This window comes from Heterocephalus glaber, unplaced genomic scaffold (genome assembly GCF_053883595.1).
Source record: "Heterocephalus glaber isolate CG9 unplaced genomic scaffold, H.glaber_assembly_v1.0 deba00001481, whole genome shotgun sequence".
Taxonomy (NCBI): Eukaryota; Metazoa; Chordata; class Mammalia; order Rodentia; family Bathyergidae; genus Heterocephalus; species Heterocephalus glaber.
Genome location: NW_028258317.1, coordinates 2,458,751 through 2,476,273, shown reverse-complemented (window position 1 = coordinate 2,476,273; position 17,523 = coordinate 2,458,751). Strand labels below are relative to the sequence as shown.

The following is a 17,523-nucleotide window of genomic DNA, read 5'->3' as shown; positions in this document are numbered from 1 at the left end:
ACCATTGTAGCTTACTTGCTGGGGACTGAGCCCAAGGCCTTGCACATGCTCAGCAGTGTGTGGCACTGAGTGACACCCCCAACCCCTTGATGCATTTCTTAGAGTGGAGAAAGGAGGGAAGTCACAGCTTGAGCTCCAGGAAAATGCTCCAGCACCACAGTTGCTGAGGTATGTCATCACCCAAGCAAGCCACTACCTTCAATGTCATACCAGTAGTCATGGCAACTGCAAACTACTATAGAGCTTGAGTGCTTTGCTGCACAATATGCTGCATTTCCTTATAGAGTAGCTTGGGAATTTGTCACAATCTGGCTTAGCCCCCATTCAAACCATTGATCATGTGTGTTGTGGAAGAAAAGTTGAAAGCCAAGTGTCTAAGAGAAAGAAGATCAATCCAGGGGGCATGTGAGGTACTAGGCAATGCCTACCACTGTAATCCACCCAACAAGAAGGGAAGTGAAATTTTGCTCCTAGAAGATAGCTGGAGTAGAAATATTTAAAAAATGGAGGAGAAATTCCTCCTGGACACAGGTACATGGTTTAGGAGGCAAGCCAGGGAGATAATCACTGGTTTGTCATGAGCACCAAGTACGTGCTCCTTGCAGCACCCAGCCCTTAGTACCTTGTTTATGTTGATGTGCAGAGCAGGCCAGGGTCCAGCAACTTTCACCGTTTCTAGTTCCAGCTTCTTCAGATGGGCTGCAGCCTCGCTGAACAGGGCAGGTGCTCCTGGACTCAGTTCTACAAAGCGGGAGGGGGAAGTGAATACAGAAAGATTGAAAGGGCAGATGGGTACAGAAAATAAGGGGACCTTCCAAGGCCCGACTCCCAGCACATTTTCTGGCCCCCTTTTCTTCCTCCAGCTTGACTGGGTGTGAGGCTGAGATCAAGGCCTCAAGGCCCAACTCCCCCACCTATTACCTGGGTGGCCCTCGGTAAGTTGCTCTACCTCTCTGAGCCATTTTAATATAAAAATGAAATACTTATCTTCCAGAGCTGCTGCAAATATTAAGTGAGGTTATTCACGTACAAAGGCTTTGAATATGGAACAGTACTGTGCAAACTGGAAAGATTAATGTTCAGGATAATCGGCCCATAAATATGCCCTTAAAAACCATGTTATATTTCTACAATAAAATTCATTAATTTTGATTTTTGTACTACTTTGGATTAGTTTGCCACCATTCCTCTCTGTAGCTTGAATTGACTCATTAATATGTATTAAATATTAAATACTCATTACATAATAAAACTTGTGCTAAGTATTATTTGCAATTGGGATCTGGCGAGCTGGATAAAGAGGTGAATGAGACACAACTCCAGTGTAAAGGGCAGACAGGTGCACACAGAGATATCCCAAATTAAAAACGAGAATATTTTTAATTGTACAGTAGCTAGAAAGAAAGAACTCCAACTCCTGGAATGCTGGAGGGGTGATGCGGATTGCTTCACTGATAACACATGAGCTGGCTTCTAAGGGATGTATAGGAGCTCACTAGGGCAGAAAAAAGCATTCCAGACAGAGGGAACACAGTTGCAAAGGACAGAGCTGGCACCAGCACAGGAGGTGGCGTGCGGACAATAGTTCTCTGTAGCTAGAGGGTGCTTAGGGGTGTGGACAGCTGGGGACCATGGCAGCAGCCAGGCCATGACAATCTACATGTGGTCACGTTCAGAAGTGTGGGCTTTCACCAGGATGGGGAAGAACTATCGAGGGCCATAAGACACCTGGACAGAGCTTTGTGTGAAAGCTGACTTTGACAGCTTGTAGATGCAGACTACACAGGAGCAAGTGCCCCGCTATGAGGCTGGGAAAATTATTCAGATATGAAAGACGAGGCAGGGACCTGGAGAGGGCAGTGTGGGGAAAGATGAGGATGTAGAGTTCAGATTCTTTATATCAAGTGGGTTATGAGTTGCTGTTTTTTGTTCAGCCACCTCAGAATTGTTCCCCATGGTCTACAGGTGATGGCAGAATAGCTCATCCTGTTTTGCCAGCGGAGACGCATACAACATTGGCACTGGAGGATTACTTGACGGTCATTTTGACACCCGAACTCAAGAATCAGAGAGGGCACTTGGCTCCACAGCAAGAATTGGCATCAAAGCCCCCATAACCCTGACCTCTATCTCAGTGCTTCTCAAACCATGTGACAAAGAACCAGTTCTATCAGAGATAAATTATTGGGTAAAATGCAATAAAAGTGAGTTTCTAAAATAAAATCACACATACAAAACCCACGCCCAGATTTTTATTAGATTTTACAAATACCATGGCACTCAATCTCATTTGCTCACAACGTTTCTGTTGACTCTCTATTCTTGTAGCTTCTTACTGGGACAATATCGAGAGCCAACCTGATCTACTCAATGCCTCCTTACACTCATGAGCGGATGTCAGAAAGGGCACAGAACACGTTTTGCTCTTATTAGGATAGCAGAAACTCTAACCACTAACCTCCCTCCCTCTTTCCCTTTTCCATGGCTTGAGCCAGAGCTGGGTCCTGTGATGGCAGAATGCTGCTGGGAAATGAGGTAGGGAGGGATACGTTACCCTGAGAGTTGACACAGAGCTTGCTGGAAAGCTGTAATTTCTAGATGGTGCCTGCCTAAATGCATCCGGCCCTTGTCCACTCTTGCCCAAACCTGGGCAAGACGTCCCCATCCCTCCAAGCTGCCCAGGAAGGGTCTGCCCTGAGTGCCAGGGAAACCACTCTTCTTGCAGCATTGCTCCCCCACCTCAGGCAGCCCCCTCCTCCCGACTCACTTGTAAGGGACTTGCTGCTGGAGTTCGGGGACCTCAGAGGCCCCTCCTTGTTCTCCAGGGTCAGCGAGAGGCCATAGTTGGTGTGGTGATGATGCTGGTGGTGGTGCCTTCCCGAAGCTTTCGGGGGGAATGGCAGGCCCCCATTCTCCTCGATGCCAAAGGGCAGCCGGTCTGAGGGGCTGAGCACTGGGGAGGGGAGTGGGTAGCTGTGATGGCGACAAAGTCAAGATTTAGGAATGGAAAAATGTCTTGATGGTCCTGTGTGCACAAAGATGTGCCCTAAGTATCCAACACCAAGAGATTTTGGTTCAATAAACAGATCCCCATTTAAAATACAGAACAATGGGCACTCTGTACGCAAAGAAAGAAAAATGACAATTTGAATATATTAGAGACATCACACCTTGTACCTTAAAAAATTCCTATCTTTGAAATGGAATAAAATAATTTCTATTTTTTTAAAAAAAGACATTCTTGCCTGGGGTTTTAGCTCAGTGGTTCTGCTGCCTGCCTCACATGCACAAGTACCTGAGTTCAATCCCTGGTACCAAAAAAAAAAAAAAGACATTCTCTAAATGGGAGGAAAAATTAAAATAACAACAAATAATTTTAAGCCACCCTTTGATCACATTACAAATGAGAAATTTCTGTCCATCCCAACAAGCAGAAAGCCCCTGTTAACATTACTGCTACACCTCTTAATTCCACTGGCACAAGGAATAAGCCGGTTGTGGCTATAAGGACGATATAAATTGAGGCTTCTTGTGACCATCTTCTCTGGACATAAAGAAGTGGTATCTGTGGGGATGAAGCCAATGTTCAAAGACAGAAAAGATGAACAGAGGTTAAAGGTAGGTGTAAGAGAAAAAACTAGTGGTATCGTCTGAGTGCCTAGATCTGGCAACACCTGAAGCTAATACTACCACTGTGCTTTTTGATTTTCTGAGGTTTGGAGAATGCGTTGGCTGATCGGGGTAGTTGGATTTCTCTGATTTATAACCCACATGCTCTAAATCAGTGTCAGTTTGTTATTGAGGTTTTCTGTGTGGGGGTGTGTGTGGAATTTCAGGTAGAAAAGGTAAACAGCTGTCACAGGCCTAAGGTACAGCAGGAGCAAAGGAATGTGGTTAGAATGGCAGGCTGCCTGGAAGAGAGAGCGGGAAGAGGTGCACAGCAGGAGGTGAGCAGGAGAAGACAAGCCAGGGCTGGCCATGGAGAGCTAAACATGCCGGGTCATCATGTGGGCAACAAGGCACCATGGAAAGGGTGCCGGCTGCTCTCTGGGGTGTCCCGAAATAGTGTCAGCAGGGTTTGTGGGCCTGTCCCTTGGGGACACTGGGAAGGAGGTACCCAGAAGACTCTGCTGCAAAAGCAGGACAGACTCCAGAAGAAAAGGCACTGCTTGTCCCCACGCTGCCTCAAGAGCTGGATCTTCCATTCTCCCTTTGCCCACGGACAGTCTTATATTGTGTGTGTGTGCGCGCGCATGTGCATGTGCATGTGCATGTGTGTGTAAAAAGTGAAAAGTGAAAGAAGGCATGATTTTGGCTCCTGGGACTATGCTCCATCCTCACCTCTCCCACCTGAGGGGTATCTGGGACGCCCCCCCTTTCCACGGAGGCAGCGACGAGCACCGAGCACCGAGTTGGAGCTGAAACACCAGCACTCTGGTCGTACTCCTGCCCTGCCTTGCAGCAGAATCTTGGCCAGTCACACTAGACCTCACTTCCTCTCCAGAACATGAAGTCAGCTGGGTGACTGTTGCGCAGATTTCTGGATTTGAGAGTCATCCTTTCTCCTGACATTTATCTGGCTATGCTCCAGGCTCTGTGCTAGATATTTTACCTAAAATATTCAATTTTATCGATATTCAGACCTTCGCTGGATACATAGTAGGTGCTTCATAAGTATCTGAGGAAGGAAGGGAAGAAGGAAGGAAGACACGGAGGAAGGGTGGGAGGGAGGGAGGAAGCTGAGATTTGACAGCAGTTCTGTGGACTCCAAAGCCTGTTAACATTGTTTTCCTGTCCCTCAAATACGTTTGAAAAATAACATTTGACCTATGGAGGTGCAGAGATAGGGAGCTCAGAAGAGAGAAAATGCCCTTTGCCTGGGACGACTGGCAAGGACCTCCCAAGGCTCTTCTTCCCCTCCTTTCTTTCTCACTACTGTCAGCCTATTACAGGTCTGCATGGGCACTGACTAACCTGTCTAGGCAGGAGGGACAGATCAGAAAAACACTGAAAGGAAGGGAGGGACAGGACAGGTGTATTGGCTGGATTGGGAAAATGGAGAACATGGAGATGGAAGAGGGGTCAGATAACTCCCAAGTTTTTTAGACTAGAGCACAAGGCAAACATTTATGAAATGTCATTAACACAAAAAGGAGGTGGAGAATGAGGGCTTCCTTGACATGACTGAACTGTAGATGGGTTTCGATGAGTGTGAGAGTCAACACTCAAAGGGAAAGATGGCTTGTAGCAGAAATCTGGCATACATTCAAGGCTGGAAGTGGACTTGGAAAGCTCTGAGTAATAGCTTGAAAGGATGGCAAATAGACACTATCTCTGATGCCAGCTCCAACTGATCCTCACTCTGCCCAGAGAGCAAGATGGAGGAGGCTTCTGAGGTTGCGCCTGGCTCAGGGTGGTGATTGATTAGTGATGCCTGCCACAGACTTGGTACTTATAGTATCATGTACTTGTCTTTCCGAGTTAAAGGCATGTGATTTTTTTTTTCATTCCAAGGAAACCCAGAGTGAAGTCAAACAGTAACATAGAATTATAGATATGCATACTGTACATATACATTCATATGTATTTTCGGTCAGTAAGAAATTACATTTGATATGGCAAGTAATATATGTATGGGTGACTTTCATTTTACAGCTACTTAAGGGAGAGATTAAGAAAGAGAAAAATGGGAAGAGAAATAGGCAAGGGTCACAGAAGCTGTCTGAGGCTAGATTCAGGAAACTGGCCAAGTAAAGGGTCTCTAGAAGTGCAGAGATTCCCAAGCGGGCAGTAGAATGGCCTGGGGGTGATCTCAGCTTGTACACACTGGGACCATCAAGAAGATTCTAACCTGGAATTTTGGAAGGCTGTGCATCCACTGAGGACATTTCTCATGGCCTTTAGATTGCTCCCTGCAGACTCCTAAGAGTGCCCTTCACACAGACTATGACATAAGTGGCTCTAAGAGGTTGTACATCTGCTCTGCTAACTGCAGAGACATTCAAGCCCACTCTACAAGATCCAAGAGCACAAAGCAGCCCATGAGCCACAGGGACACTGGGTAAGGCTCAGGGGATTAGGTCAGCTTTGGGTCCACTATCACCAGAGACTGAAACTCATGAAAGTTCTGGCATTCTGGAGAATGGGTCCCAGGTCCTGGTTTCAGAGTGGGTGGCAGAGGAGGGGATATGCAGGCTTCAGCCTCTACTTCTGTAAGCTGACAGAAGAGAAGGAAAGTGGCATAGAAGATGGGGCTGATATATGCTTACCGCTATACCAGGCATTTTAATGTTTTATTTTCAAGCTATCCTGCAAGGATACTGCTGATGCCACACTGACATTGGGGCCTAGGGAAGATGAGTAATGATCTGTATTAGTAAATGCATAGTGAGAATTAAACCTGGTCTAAAGTCTTCTCTTCCCTTTTCTTAGGGGAAGCCCTGGCTCCCATTTTGCCTCCAACTTAGGAGAAGCTAATGTTCCCACTGGGCCTGTGTCCTAGGGGACTTCATTGCTGGGATTGGGTTCATCTCTGCAAAACCAAGGTGGTGGCAGGGGTTCTTCCAGCCCTGCTTAATCACATGCATGCTCCAACCAGAGCCTTTCCCCACCCTGAGCCTGGAATCTCAGCCTGCCCAACACATGTGTTCAAACAAAATGTGCTACATGCTGAATTGTGGTATTTCTAGAATGTGACCAGCTCAGGGCAAGGACAGAGGGAGGGAGGGACCCAAGCTGGAACACAGGGTTCCTCTCAATAAAAAGGTTGAGTGACCAGGGTGCACTGAGAAGCCATACATTCCACACCTCAGCCAAGTTCTGGGAGGCCTGGGCTTTGGGGATCAGCCCAGGGGATCTCGTCTTGGATAGGAAATCACACAATTTCAGAAATGGAGCCCAAAAGATATTCTTCAGTTTCGTGACTTTAAGCTCTGGATGAAATCATATCACTAGAGGAGTCCCTGTATACTCCTGGATGGAATGCAAATGGTACAGCCAATACAGAAAACAGCCTGGTAGTTCCCCCAAAGAATTATACAGAATTACCATTTGGCCCAGTAATCCCACTCCTAGATAGAAACCCGAGAGAAATGAAAACATGTCCAGGCAAAGACTGGTACATGAATGTTCAGAGCAGCACAATTCAAATCACCAAAAGGCAGATAGAACCCACATGCCTACTAATTGGAGAATAGATAAACAAAATGTGGTATATCCATACAGTGGGAAATTATCTAGTCACAAGAAGAAATGAAAATATTATTCTCCATGAAAGAAGTCAGACACAAAAGGCCATGTGTGGCATGCTTCCATTTATGTGAAATGTTTAGAACAGACAGAAGTCAGATCACTGGTTACCTAGGACTCAGGAGGATGGGAGGAAATGAGCAGGGAGTGACTGTGAATGGTACTGAGTTTCTTTTAGGAGGAATAAAAATGTTTCAAAATTAGACTGTCGTCATGGTTTGCACAGCTTTGTGAAAATACTAAAAAACACTGAATTGTACACTTTAAATTGGTGAGCTGTATGAAATAGCTTTCTTAATAAAGTTAATTCAAAAAATCACCAGGGAAGACTATGAAAAAATATCAACGCCCAAGCTCTACTCCAGAACAATTACACAGTCAACTGTGTCTAGATCCAACCTGCGGCCAGGGCTGAGAACTGCTGCGGGTCCACCCTCCTCCTCTGGCATACGGCCGCACGATGGGGAGCGGGGTGAGCAGGTCATGCAGCCGGAAACTGGCTGAGCCTGGGATGCAATCCAGGACTCCCACCTCTCTGCTAGCTGCCCCAAGTGCTGCCCATCTGCTGCATCTTCCCATCTGTCTCGACTTCTATTTAAGGCAGCCAATGTGCTCAGCAGGAAAACCCAAGTCCTCCCCTGAATCCACTGGCTGAGACATCCTTGAGACTGCATCTTGATTCCCAACCATACAGTAAGCCCTGTAGGAACAGAGACCGTTACCTCATATGCTTTTGTGTCCTCTGCTGTAAGGAAAGTCCTAAGCACATAGCAGATGCTCAACTAATACAGGTCAGACTGAGAACAGAATTAAGTCTCAGTGCATTGGATAAATACTCAAGTGCCAGGTCTTGCGCTAGGCACTGTGTCAAGATTGGAGTAAGGACAGATGAGATGTCTTTGCCTCAAGGAGCTCAGTGATGCTTCAGTGTGGGTGCTCAGGGGAGGGGTGCTCAGCCCAGCTTGGGGAGGAGTCAAAGACGAAGAACTCCTGAGCTAGAGATGTTTGAAGCAAGTGAGGTCTTGAGGGATAACTCAGAGTGGGTTGGGGGTGGGGGTGCCCTGGGCATCTCCGGCAGAGGGTACCCCGAGTGCCACGTCCTGGAGCTGACAAAACACACCAGCTGGTGAGAGGACTGGCCGCTGCTCACTGTGAGCAGCAGAAGGTGCTTCCTAGTGTTCTCTCTTCATTCTTCACATTTGGATTACGAGCTCATTAGGGATTTAGGTGTTTATTGTGAGGCAGAGTTACAATTTTTTCTCAGTGAGATGAAAACGAACTGTTTCACTATTCCCAAAGGAAAAACTCATTCTTATCCTAAGAACCCCAGCTCCTAGGTGCCAGAACACTGCCACTGTCCTTTGTCCTTTTGTCCCTCTGGTTTAGGAGTCATTATTAGCAGGTTCTAGTTGTTGCTCATTTCTGGGTTGCTTCGCTGAATAATTTAGTTTCTTAGTTCTTTTATCCCTCATAACTAATTCCCTGTATTAAATTCCCTTGGTAAAAAATGCCTAGAGCATGAGCTGGACATGGTGGTGTGCGCCTGTAATCTCAGCACTCAGGAGGCTGAGGCGGGAGGATCACCATGAGTTTGAGGCCAGCCTGGGCTACATAGTGAGATGCTGTCTCAAAAAAAAAAAAAAAGAAAAAAAGCCTAGACCAGTTTTCTTGATTACTCCTGATTAAAACACAATATAAACCAGTCTGTTTCTGGATTCTTCACATTATCTACTGTTGAACCACTGTCAGATTGCTTTAATTACTTTTGATATATGCTTTAATATTTGCTATCACAAATCTGTTCTCTTTTCCACATCATTCATTTTTCTTTGTTTTTCTCCTTTCTTTTTCTTCCTCTCATTTCCTCTCCCCTCCTCCTCCTCCTCCTCCTCCTCTCTTCCTCTTCCTCCATTTCTTTCTGGCTATTACTATGTACCTGGCCTTCCATGTTACTTTAGAATTCACATTACTACCAAAAATTCCCACTGGAATTATGTTTTGAAACATTAAATATTTTGGAACAATTTGAAAGAATGTACTCATAAATACCATGATATTTCTCTCCATTTATTTAGAACTTTTTATATGTCCTTCAATCAGAAGTTTTAACTTTCTATTAGGATGTGAAATATATCTTAATAACTTCATTCCTAGGTATTTTTCAGTTTTGTCACAATTGAAAGTTAGATATTATTACATTTTCCCAAATTTTTAATGATTATATACACAAAGCTACTGACTTTAGAATATTTCTAATTCTGGCCACTTTGCTGAACTCTCTTATTAGTGGAAATTCACTTAGATTTTAAGAAGACAGTCTTATGAAATTTGTTTTTCCTTTCCAGTATTTATTTCTTATTTTGTTTTCTTGGCTTATTGCACTGGTGAAACCTCCAGGATGATACTGAATATGAGCAGTTATCTTTATCTTAGTTCTGAAGTTTGTAGACTCCCTAGTGTTTCAATATTAAATGTAGTTCCTGACAAACTCCACTTTTCAAGTTAGACAGTCCTTTTATTCTTAGCTCTCTAGGAATCTTGAAAGATTAGCATGACTTAATCCTGAGCAGACTTGTGCTGTTCCTCAGTGAACACTGCTTCCTTTTCTAGGTGCATTAAGAAGACCTTGTCCTCAAACTTTCCTTGGTATCACCATTAAGCTTATCAATGTGGTTTTGGAAACTCATTTTCCTGCCTTCTCCTCTGGCATTTCCCCAAGACTCTGTGGCTTTTCAAAGGGCACCAAATGCTGACTCGGCAGTGAGGAGGGCAAATTTTCTCACTATTCAGGGAGGCATTTTTCTGAGCCTATGAGACTTGAACTAATCACAAGGCAGTAAGATATCTTCTGACTACTCTCTTATCTTGGACTTCAATTTCCTTCTCTTTGTTCTCATTATATTCTGCAGTTCATATATTCCTTGTTGGAAAAGATAAAAAAAAATAAACAGAAGTTAAGTAGGCCCACTTCTGTCCCATTAAAGTCACATACCACCCTCAAGAATGGCTCTGCCACAACATTGCTAAAGCTTTTGCTCTAAACTATGCATCTATAAAACTTTAAGGCTCTTTAAAAAAAAGCTTTGTGCCCCTTTGTTTTGATCACATGTTCTACCTTCCTTCTCTTTAAAACGCTGCTTTAAATTACGGGTTTATTGGAGAGGCCTCTAAAAGCCTTCCTCTTCCAGATTATCTGTGCTATCTTCATAGCCCACATGACAAATAGTCTTGCTTTGGTATTTTCTTTAATCTGATATTTTAAAGGTTAAAAGACATGGAAGATTAAATGCTGAATTCTACTCATTTCACATTAATGATTCCAACATGTTAGGGTCATTTTCTTCCCAGGACCTTCTCACTTAATGCATTTTTCTAACCCAGTCTTCCTTGCTTCCCAGAATTAACTGCAATACCTGCAGTGTTTGTTTCTTCTACCTTTCATACAACCAAATCACCAGCCAGGCAGGCCAAGAAATCAACAGAGGCTCTGCTTTTCACAGAATGCCAAGTGTCTGGGTGGCTGAAAGGTCCCCATGGGTTTCATGCCAGCTTGACAATTTGCTTAGGTAAACACAGTGAACATCCTTCCGCTGAAGCCCCCAGCATCTTGTCTAGACTGCTCTGCTGCACAGGTACCAGGTGCTGCCTGTGCCTCAAGTTACTCTCTCTCCTGTTCGTGCCACCTATCTTAACTCCCATGGTGAGGGCCATGGAGGCAGAACCATACAGTGGCCTAAGCAGCCCACACAGTAGCACCCAAGTTCCCAAACTCCAGAGAAGCCTGTCTGGGACAAACTGGTTCAGGTTTCACTTTGAGCCTATGGGGACAGTGCCATATGCCCCATTGGAACTGAGGCATCAAGAAAATGCTTGATGAGACAGTCATGCATATACCACCAGTGGTTCAAGCTGGTAGGAACGTGTTAAACAGGCAGTTATAGTTTTTTAAAAAAAAGCTGATGAGCCCTTTGGGAAGATATATATATCAAACTACATTCATTAAGTTAATGTATTTTTCCAGTTTTTATTTAAAATTTTTTAAAGCATCATCTTCATGTCAGTTATTGGTAACTAGCATGAGTACAGCCAAAAGGTGAAATTTTTGTTATTTCAGTAGTCTGTGGGAATTTATTATACATAAACACAAGAGTTCCACTCTGTGTTCTTTTGCAGACTTGAGCCATCATATTTTGTTTGTTTTTTCATTTTTGGTACCGGGGATCGAACTTGGGTCCTTGCGCTTGCGCAGCAGGTGGCGAAACCACTGAGCTAAATCCCCGGCCCTAGCCATCATATTTTAAAAAGGAATCCACTAGGAAAGGAAGCTAACAAGATGTGCTAGGAAGACTCAATCACAGGAGAACCTTGTTAAAAATAATTAAGAACAAAGGAAGGAAACCAACAAATAGGAGTAGTCTCTCAATGATAAGGCACTAACAAATGATAAAGAGCAGCAAAATTATGAACTCCTATCATTTCTGCCTTCTCCCTCCAGAAAAATTATCTACCTGGAAAAAGTAGGAGGCAGGAGACATCATCAAGAGGAAAATGAAGTTTCTTAGATAGGAAATGCTTTTTCACTACCCCAAACCTTCTTTATAAGGGAGTCTCTACAAATATAACATCCCTCATCTTTCCCCTCCACTCCTCACCTCCTCCTCCCATCACAGGGACAGATGCTCGTCTTTTCAGTCTTTCTGGTGACTTTGCAAAAATAATTTAGCTCTTCCTTTTCACCATTTTCACCTAGAAGTAAAGCTACCTTTGAGAGGTACCTGCTCTTCCAACATGTTTATAGAGACATAGTCTGAGGTAAGATGTCTTCGTTTGGTTTGCAGTACTGGGGATGGAACCCAGAGCTTTCACACTAAACTACATCTCCAGCCCTTTTTTATTTTAAGACAGGGTCTCACTAAATTACTAAGTTGCTGCCCAGGTTGGGCTTGAACCTGCGATCCTTCTGCCTTAGCCTCCCAGAATGCTAGGATTAATGATAGGCATGTACCACATGCCCAGCTAAGGTAAGATTTCTTAAGTCTAAGGCTCATTTTTTAAAACTTACTTTGCCTGTGGGTATAAACTACATTCTATAATACCAATTTTATTAATCTTACAAGACCAAAATGAGTAGGAAAGAGGTCAGCTAGAAGGTATCAAATATTGACATGAGTTATCTTCCACATTTCCAAAAAAGAGAAAGACATTACAGAAAGTGAAAAGTTTGAAGTTGTTTCTTGATAAAATACCGGAAGATCATTAACCATATAACTATTTTAGCTAAGTGGAATTACTATACCATGTGTATAGATTACTGTAACAAAAGACCATGGAATATGGTCAACACTAACTTCAATAAGGCAAAGAAAATGCTAACAAGTACATTATCTCAGTAGAGCTTCCCAACTAATGGGCCCCAAAGCAGTTGCAAACACACTGAACCACACATTCTCCTGATCCTCCTCGGATTGAGTGGTCAGGACCTGGGGAGCCTGGAGCCTCAAGCTGCCTTGTTTCCTATGAGCACTATGTAAACAGTTCACTTTCTGTGTTGCCAAAGACCAGAAAAGGCTGGGAAGCCCTGCCTGTGGTCCCTATTCATTCCGTCCCTTCACCTGGAACTGTGGCTCTTATCAGAACACCTAAGTACTGTGTTTTTACAACAGTGTCACCCGGAGTCTACCTTCTGACTGAACACTGTGCTTTACTCATGTCTTTTAAATATTTATGGGCCGAGGTGGGGCTAACATTTCTGAGTGCTTAGCACTGTGCCAATAGTTAAACTTGTGTAATCCTCACAACTATTTGAAGAAAGGACAATTATCATCCTTATTTTATAGACAGGAAATGGTCACAAAAAGACTAAATAATTCTTCCAAAGTCACATAGGTAGTAGATGGCAGAGCTGAGATTTGAACCTAAGTAACTTGACCCTGTGCTGTTTTTCATGCCAAATGACATTGCATTGCCTCGTGGATGAAAGAACCAAAGCCAATACCAGGGCACTGGCTGGCACTTAGCTTTCTAGCTTTGCTGTGGTTTGGCTGTGACCTAAGGTGCCCCAATCACTTGGGTCCCAGGCCCTTCACTTTTGGACATTTATTGAGCATTCACATGGCAGGAACTACAGCAGGAAATACTGAAATAACTTGATATCTGCCACGTCTGACTGAAAAATGAGGTACATTTACTCATCCTAGTTTCTAAGATACTTGTCACATACTTCAATCTTAATTTAGTAGAGACTAACCAGACCAACAATTCTTACTGAATTTAGTACAAGCATGCCCTTTGGCAGTAAGTACATAGAATATATATATATATATATTTGAAAAACTGTACTTGTTTTCAAAATGAGTTTGAGAAGAAAACTGTATCGACATCTTAGAAATGTGAGATATTATGAATGTTAGGTCTGTTAATTAGGAACGATTTCTTACAGTAATTTAGTAGTCTCATATTTAAAAAAATTGAGAAGGTAACTTGTATCTTGTCTGAAAAGGTCAAAATTGAGCATGCTTCGATTCTCAGCACTAAGAGAAAAAATTTTTTTGACATGTAAGTTTAGATTCCTTCATAGAGACTAATTGGCAGAAGGAAACTTTCCCACATTGTATTTCTTTCAATAGATTTTTCCAAGCAATCAACTTTCCAAATTAATTCTAGTGTTAGCACAGATGACATGTGACTCTGGATTAGGCAAGGCACTCTCGCTTTGATTAGTTTATTAGCTACCTGAAGCCAAAGATGGTATCTTTTTCCATATTCCAGCACGTGGCCCACTGTAAAAGTATAGCAAATATTTGTTCAATTAACTAGTCTTAGTATATTTCATTTTAATTTTCCTTAGGTAATTATCAAGTATCTATTCATAAAAGTCTCGCTTTGGGCATGAATTCCTTAGTTGTTCTAACTACATATTTAGTCTCTGAAAACTGTACAGCAAAATCTGAAGCAGTGCGCAAAGCCTTTATGGTTCAGTGATAGTTGTGTCCTGTGTGAGCCAGAGAAGGGGATGCGTCTTCATCTTCAGGTCTGAAATTTTCCTTCTGTGAACTGCAGTCAAATGATTTCAATGAATGGCTGCAAGCAGGTAAGCAGCTCTTGAAATTTTTCCAACAGAAAGTTCATTTTGTCTTGACGGTACCCTTGCTAAGTTTTACAGTGGCTTTCTCATCGCGTGTGTCTTCATGTCTGTGTTAGGTATACAGATGCACGTGTGCCAGTAAGGGGCCAAGAAGCTGCCTGCAAGGGCTCTATAGGATTTTGTAGTTAGACCTAGGTTATTAGTAATTTCAGATCACTTGCAAGATTAGTCTAGAGAATTACTACTTCCTAAGTTCATTTTTGCTCAGGGGGTCATGACTCAAGAATTTCATTCAATCTTTTTCCTGTCTTACTAAAGAAAAAAATTGGATACAAATACAGTTGTTTTCCTTTACCGCATTCATGTCTAATAAGTCTAACAACAACTATCCCCCTTTATGTTTCGGCCTCTCAATTCTGTCTCACTGCCTCCCCCACTCTTTGCTTTAAATGATTCATTTTTTTTTTTCAGGCAGGCAACAGCATGAACAGACTTGTCTCTAATGGCTGCTTTAAGTGCAGCCCCAAACGGTATTACATGGGAGCCCTGAAGGAACAGAAAGACAAAATAATCATTGCTACAAAGGCTCAACTGCCAGTGTAAAATAATATCTAAACAGCCGTTCTTCCCCAAGCTTCCTGTGCACCCCAAGCTACTGGAGACTCAGGCAGGAGCTGGGAGGGTGATTTTGCCACTCCCCAGACACCACCTCATCCACTGAATGAATGAAATTAAAATACTATTTACCCCAGAACAAAGTTCAGGTTAGAGGAATAAGATGGATAATCTCTTAAGGGTATGTTTCAGGCATTTTAATTTTATAAGAAACTAGTGGGACCCAGAGTCGGAGCTGGAGCTGGGGCTGAAAACTGGGTCCGTGTTTCTGAGGGGACAGAGATGAGAGTTAATCTATTTTGGTGTTCATTAGTGCTTAAAAATCTCAGATGATACTCTCTCTGTTCCCTAATTCTTGCAGGCTTTTCAGAAGCTTCTATTATAAACATCTTTTGTTAGCCTCTGCGGCCAGACACTGGGCTGAATTTTAGGGGCTTGTTGGTTTAATTGCCTTTAATATAGGTACAATGTCCATTATTCAGCCAGGCAATGAGGCTGGCTGGGTCGTTAGCATAGCAACATCTCTTGCTTCTGAGGACTCAGCTGCAGAAAGTGAGTGTTTAAACCATTCACATTCAGCAGGGGATGATTAGGTAGGTTTCTGCAGGTTCTTATAACATGAGCCCACGGGGATGTTCCTCTAATTATTCTAACCCTTTTTAGTGGCTTGCCTAAGCTACAATGATTTTGGTATTTTAAATTCTGCAGCCTTTCCTCCAATAAAACCACTGGTGGGTCTCGGGATGAGGCTGCAATTTTAGATGGACTATAATAGAAATTTAATTGTAACTAAAAGTAAATCCGTTTTTTCTTGGTCAAATCTACCAGGGAAATTCATGTTATTGGAGTGGGCATTTAAGTAGTCTCATTAGAAAGTCCTCAATAAACTCCCCCAAAGAAAAGGAAATACAGTTATTATAAATCAGTTCCTTTGCTGTAGTGATTTCTATGTTGACTATATCACCTTTTCGGCTCTCCAGGGTGGTATCATGCTGATTGTTATTGGAACTTCTGCAAACCTGCTTTCAGAAAGTATCTGGTAAAGATCAGTTCATCCCAGCCTTTCTTTTCTTCACTATTATAAAAGCTAAGGTGACATGGTCAATTGTACTTCTGTGTGTGTGTGTGTGCGCACGTGTGTCGTACAGAGGACTGAACCCAGGGCTTCGTGCATGTCAGGCAAGTGCTCTACAACTGAGCTGGATCCCCAGACCTTTTTAGTTTGAGATAGAGTCTCACTAAGTTGCAGAGGCCAGCCTCGAACTTGTAATCCTCCTGCTTCAACCTCCTGAGTTACTGGGATTACTGGTGTGCACCACCATACTCAGCTAGTGGCCTGATCATTATTACAACAGTCAAGAATAGAAGTTCCAGGGGCCAGGGTTTTAGCTCAGTGGCACTGCACCTGCCTTGCAAGTGCAAGGTCCTGAGTTTGATCCCTAGTACCAGAAGAGAGGAAAAAAAAAAAAAAGTTCCAGATAGTTCAAAGAAAACAAATAACAGTATTCCCAAAGATGAAAAGATGTGCAACCTTGCTTCTTGAGAAATGTAAGTAAAATGGAAATTCTTGCTAACAAGAAGTTTTTAGCTAACAAAATTTTTTAAAAACTTAGCAAAGGCTATGAGCTTGCTTCTTGTGAAGTCACAGAGGTACTGTTATCATCACTGGTATGTGTACCAGGGAGAATATCTTTAGAGGGAAATTTCATTAAGCAATGTTCAAATTAGATTATTTATATAACTTTTTACCAAGTGTTTCTACTTCTAAGGAACTGAAAAATTCATTTGTTCAAATGCATAAACAGAACACACAAGAAGGGTAGACAACTGTAATACTAGGGAATGGATACAACTCACATATTCATCAATATTGACTGACTAAATAAATATATGTGCTTGTTTATATGTAAAACAGCTTGACATTGACAAGAAGAAATGCTAACAATGTTTGCCTCTAAGGAGACCTAGGGGATGGGGAATGAAAGGAAAAGTAACTGAGATATTTTTGTTTGAAATTGTACTACTGTCTGTCTTACCTATTTTTTAAAAAAGCACAATGGTTTCCTGTATTACTTTGTACTCAAGCTCCTGACAGGTCGAGCCTTCCTGTACTTTGAGATGAAATCTCAAGTTAGATGAGTGGGGAGCTGAGGAGATGCTTCTTTCAATCCTCCAAACTTCTGAGTCCCAGTTGTACCAGCAGAATGGATTCTCAGCAGTCTCACCGACTCCTCCTCACCTTACGTCAGTTTTGCCATTTACAGGTGGGCAAGCATTGTCCACACTGCACCTTGACGGCTATTTCCTGGGATTCTCAGACAGAAATATCATTTCTATTTCTCTTTTTATTCCCATTCAAAAGATCCCCACGGTGTTTGTGCCCTTAGCTTGTCAGTTTCAGAGAGAGCTGTCTTTTGTACCGTGTTAACCCTCTTCCATCTGATCTTTCCTTTGGAACCATGCCCTCCTCTCCATCGCTAAACTTAGACTACACATATTTACCCATCATCCTACAAGATTCACCATTTCTTGAGCTAGACTTTGACTGTCCTTGGCCTGTTTCTGTCCACAAGGGC

At 42.9% G+C, this 17,523-nt stretch overlaps 1 protein-coding gene across 4 annotated transcripts in view; it reads right to left on the bottom strand.

The window, feature by feature from the left end:
- The window catches only part of Epb41l4b (erythrocyte membrane protein band 4.1 like 4B), a 139,823-nt gene that overhangs the window by 36,249 nt on the left and 86,051 nt on the right, over window positions 1-17,523 (bottom strand). For all 4 annotated transcript variants that reach the window (XM_013073431.3, XM_013073432.3, XM_004848147.3 and 1 more), the window contains exons 16-17: window positions 2,768-2,973; window positions 623-741 (exon numbers count right to left, since the gene is read on the bottom strand). In XM_013073431.3, the coding sequence (XP_012928885.1) occupies window positions 623-741; window positions 2,768-2,973 (325 nt within the window). The remainder of the gene's footprint in view (window positions 1-622; window positions 742-2,767; window positions 2,974-17,523) is intronic.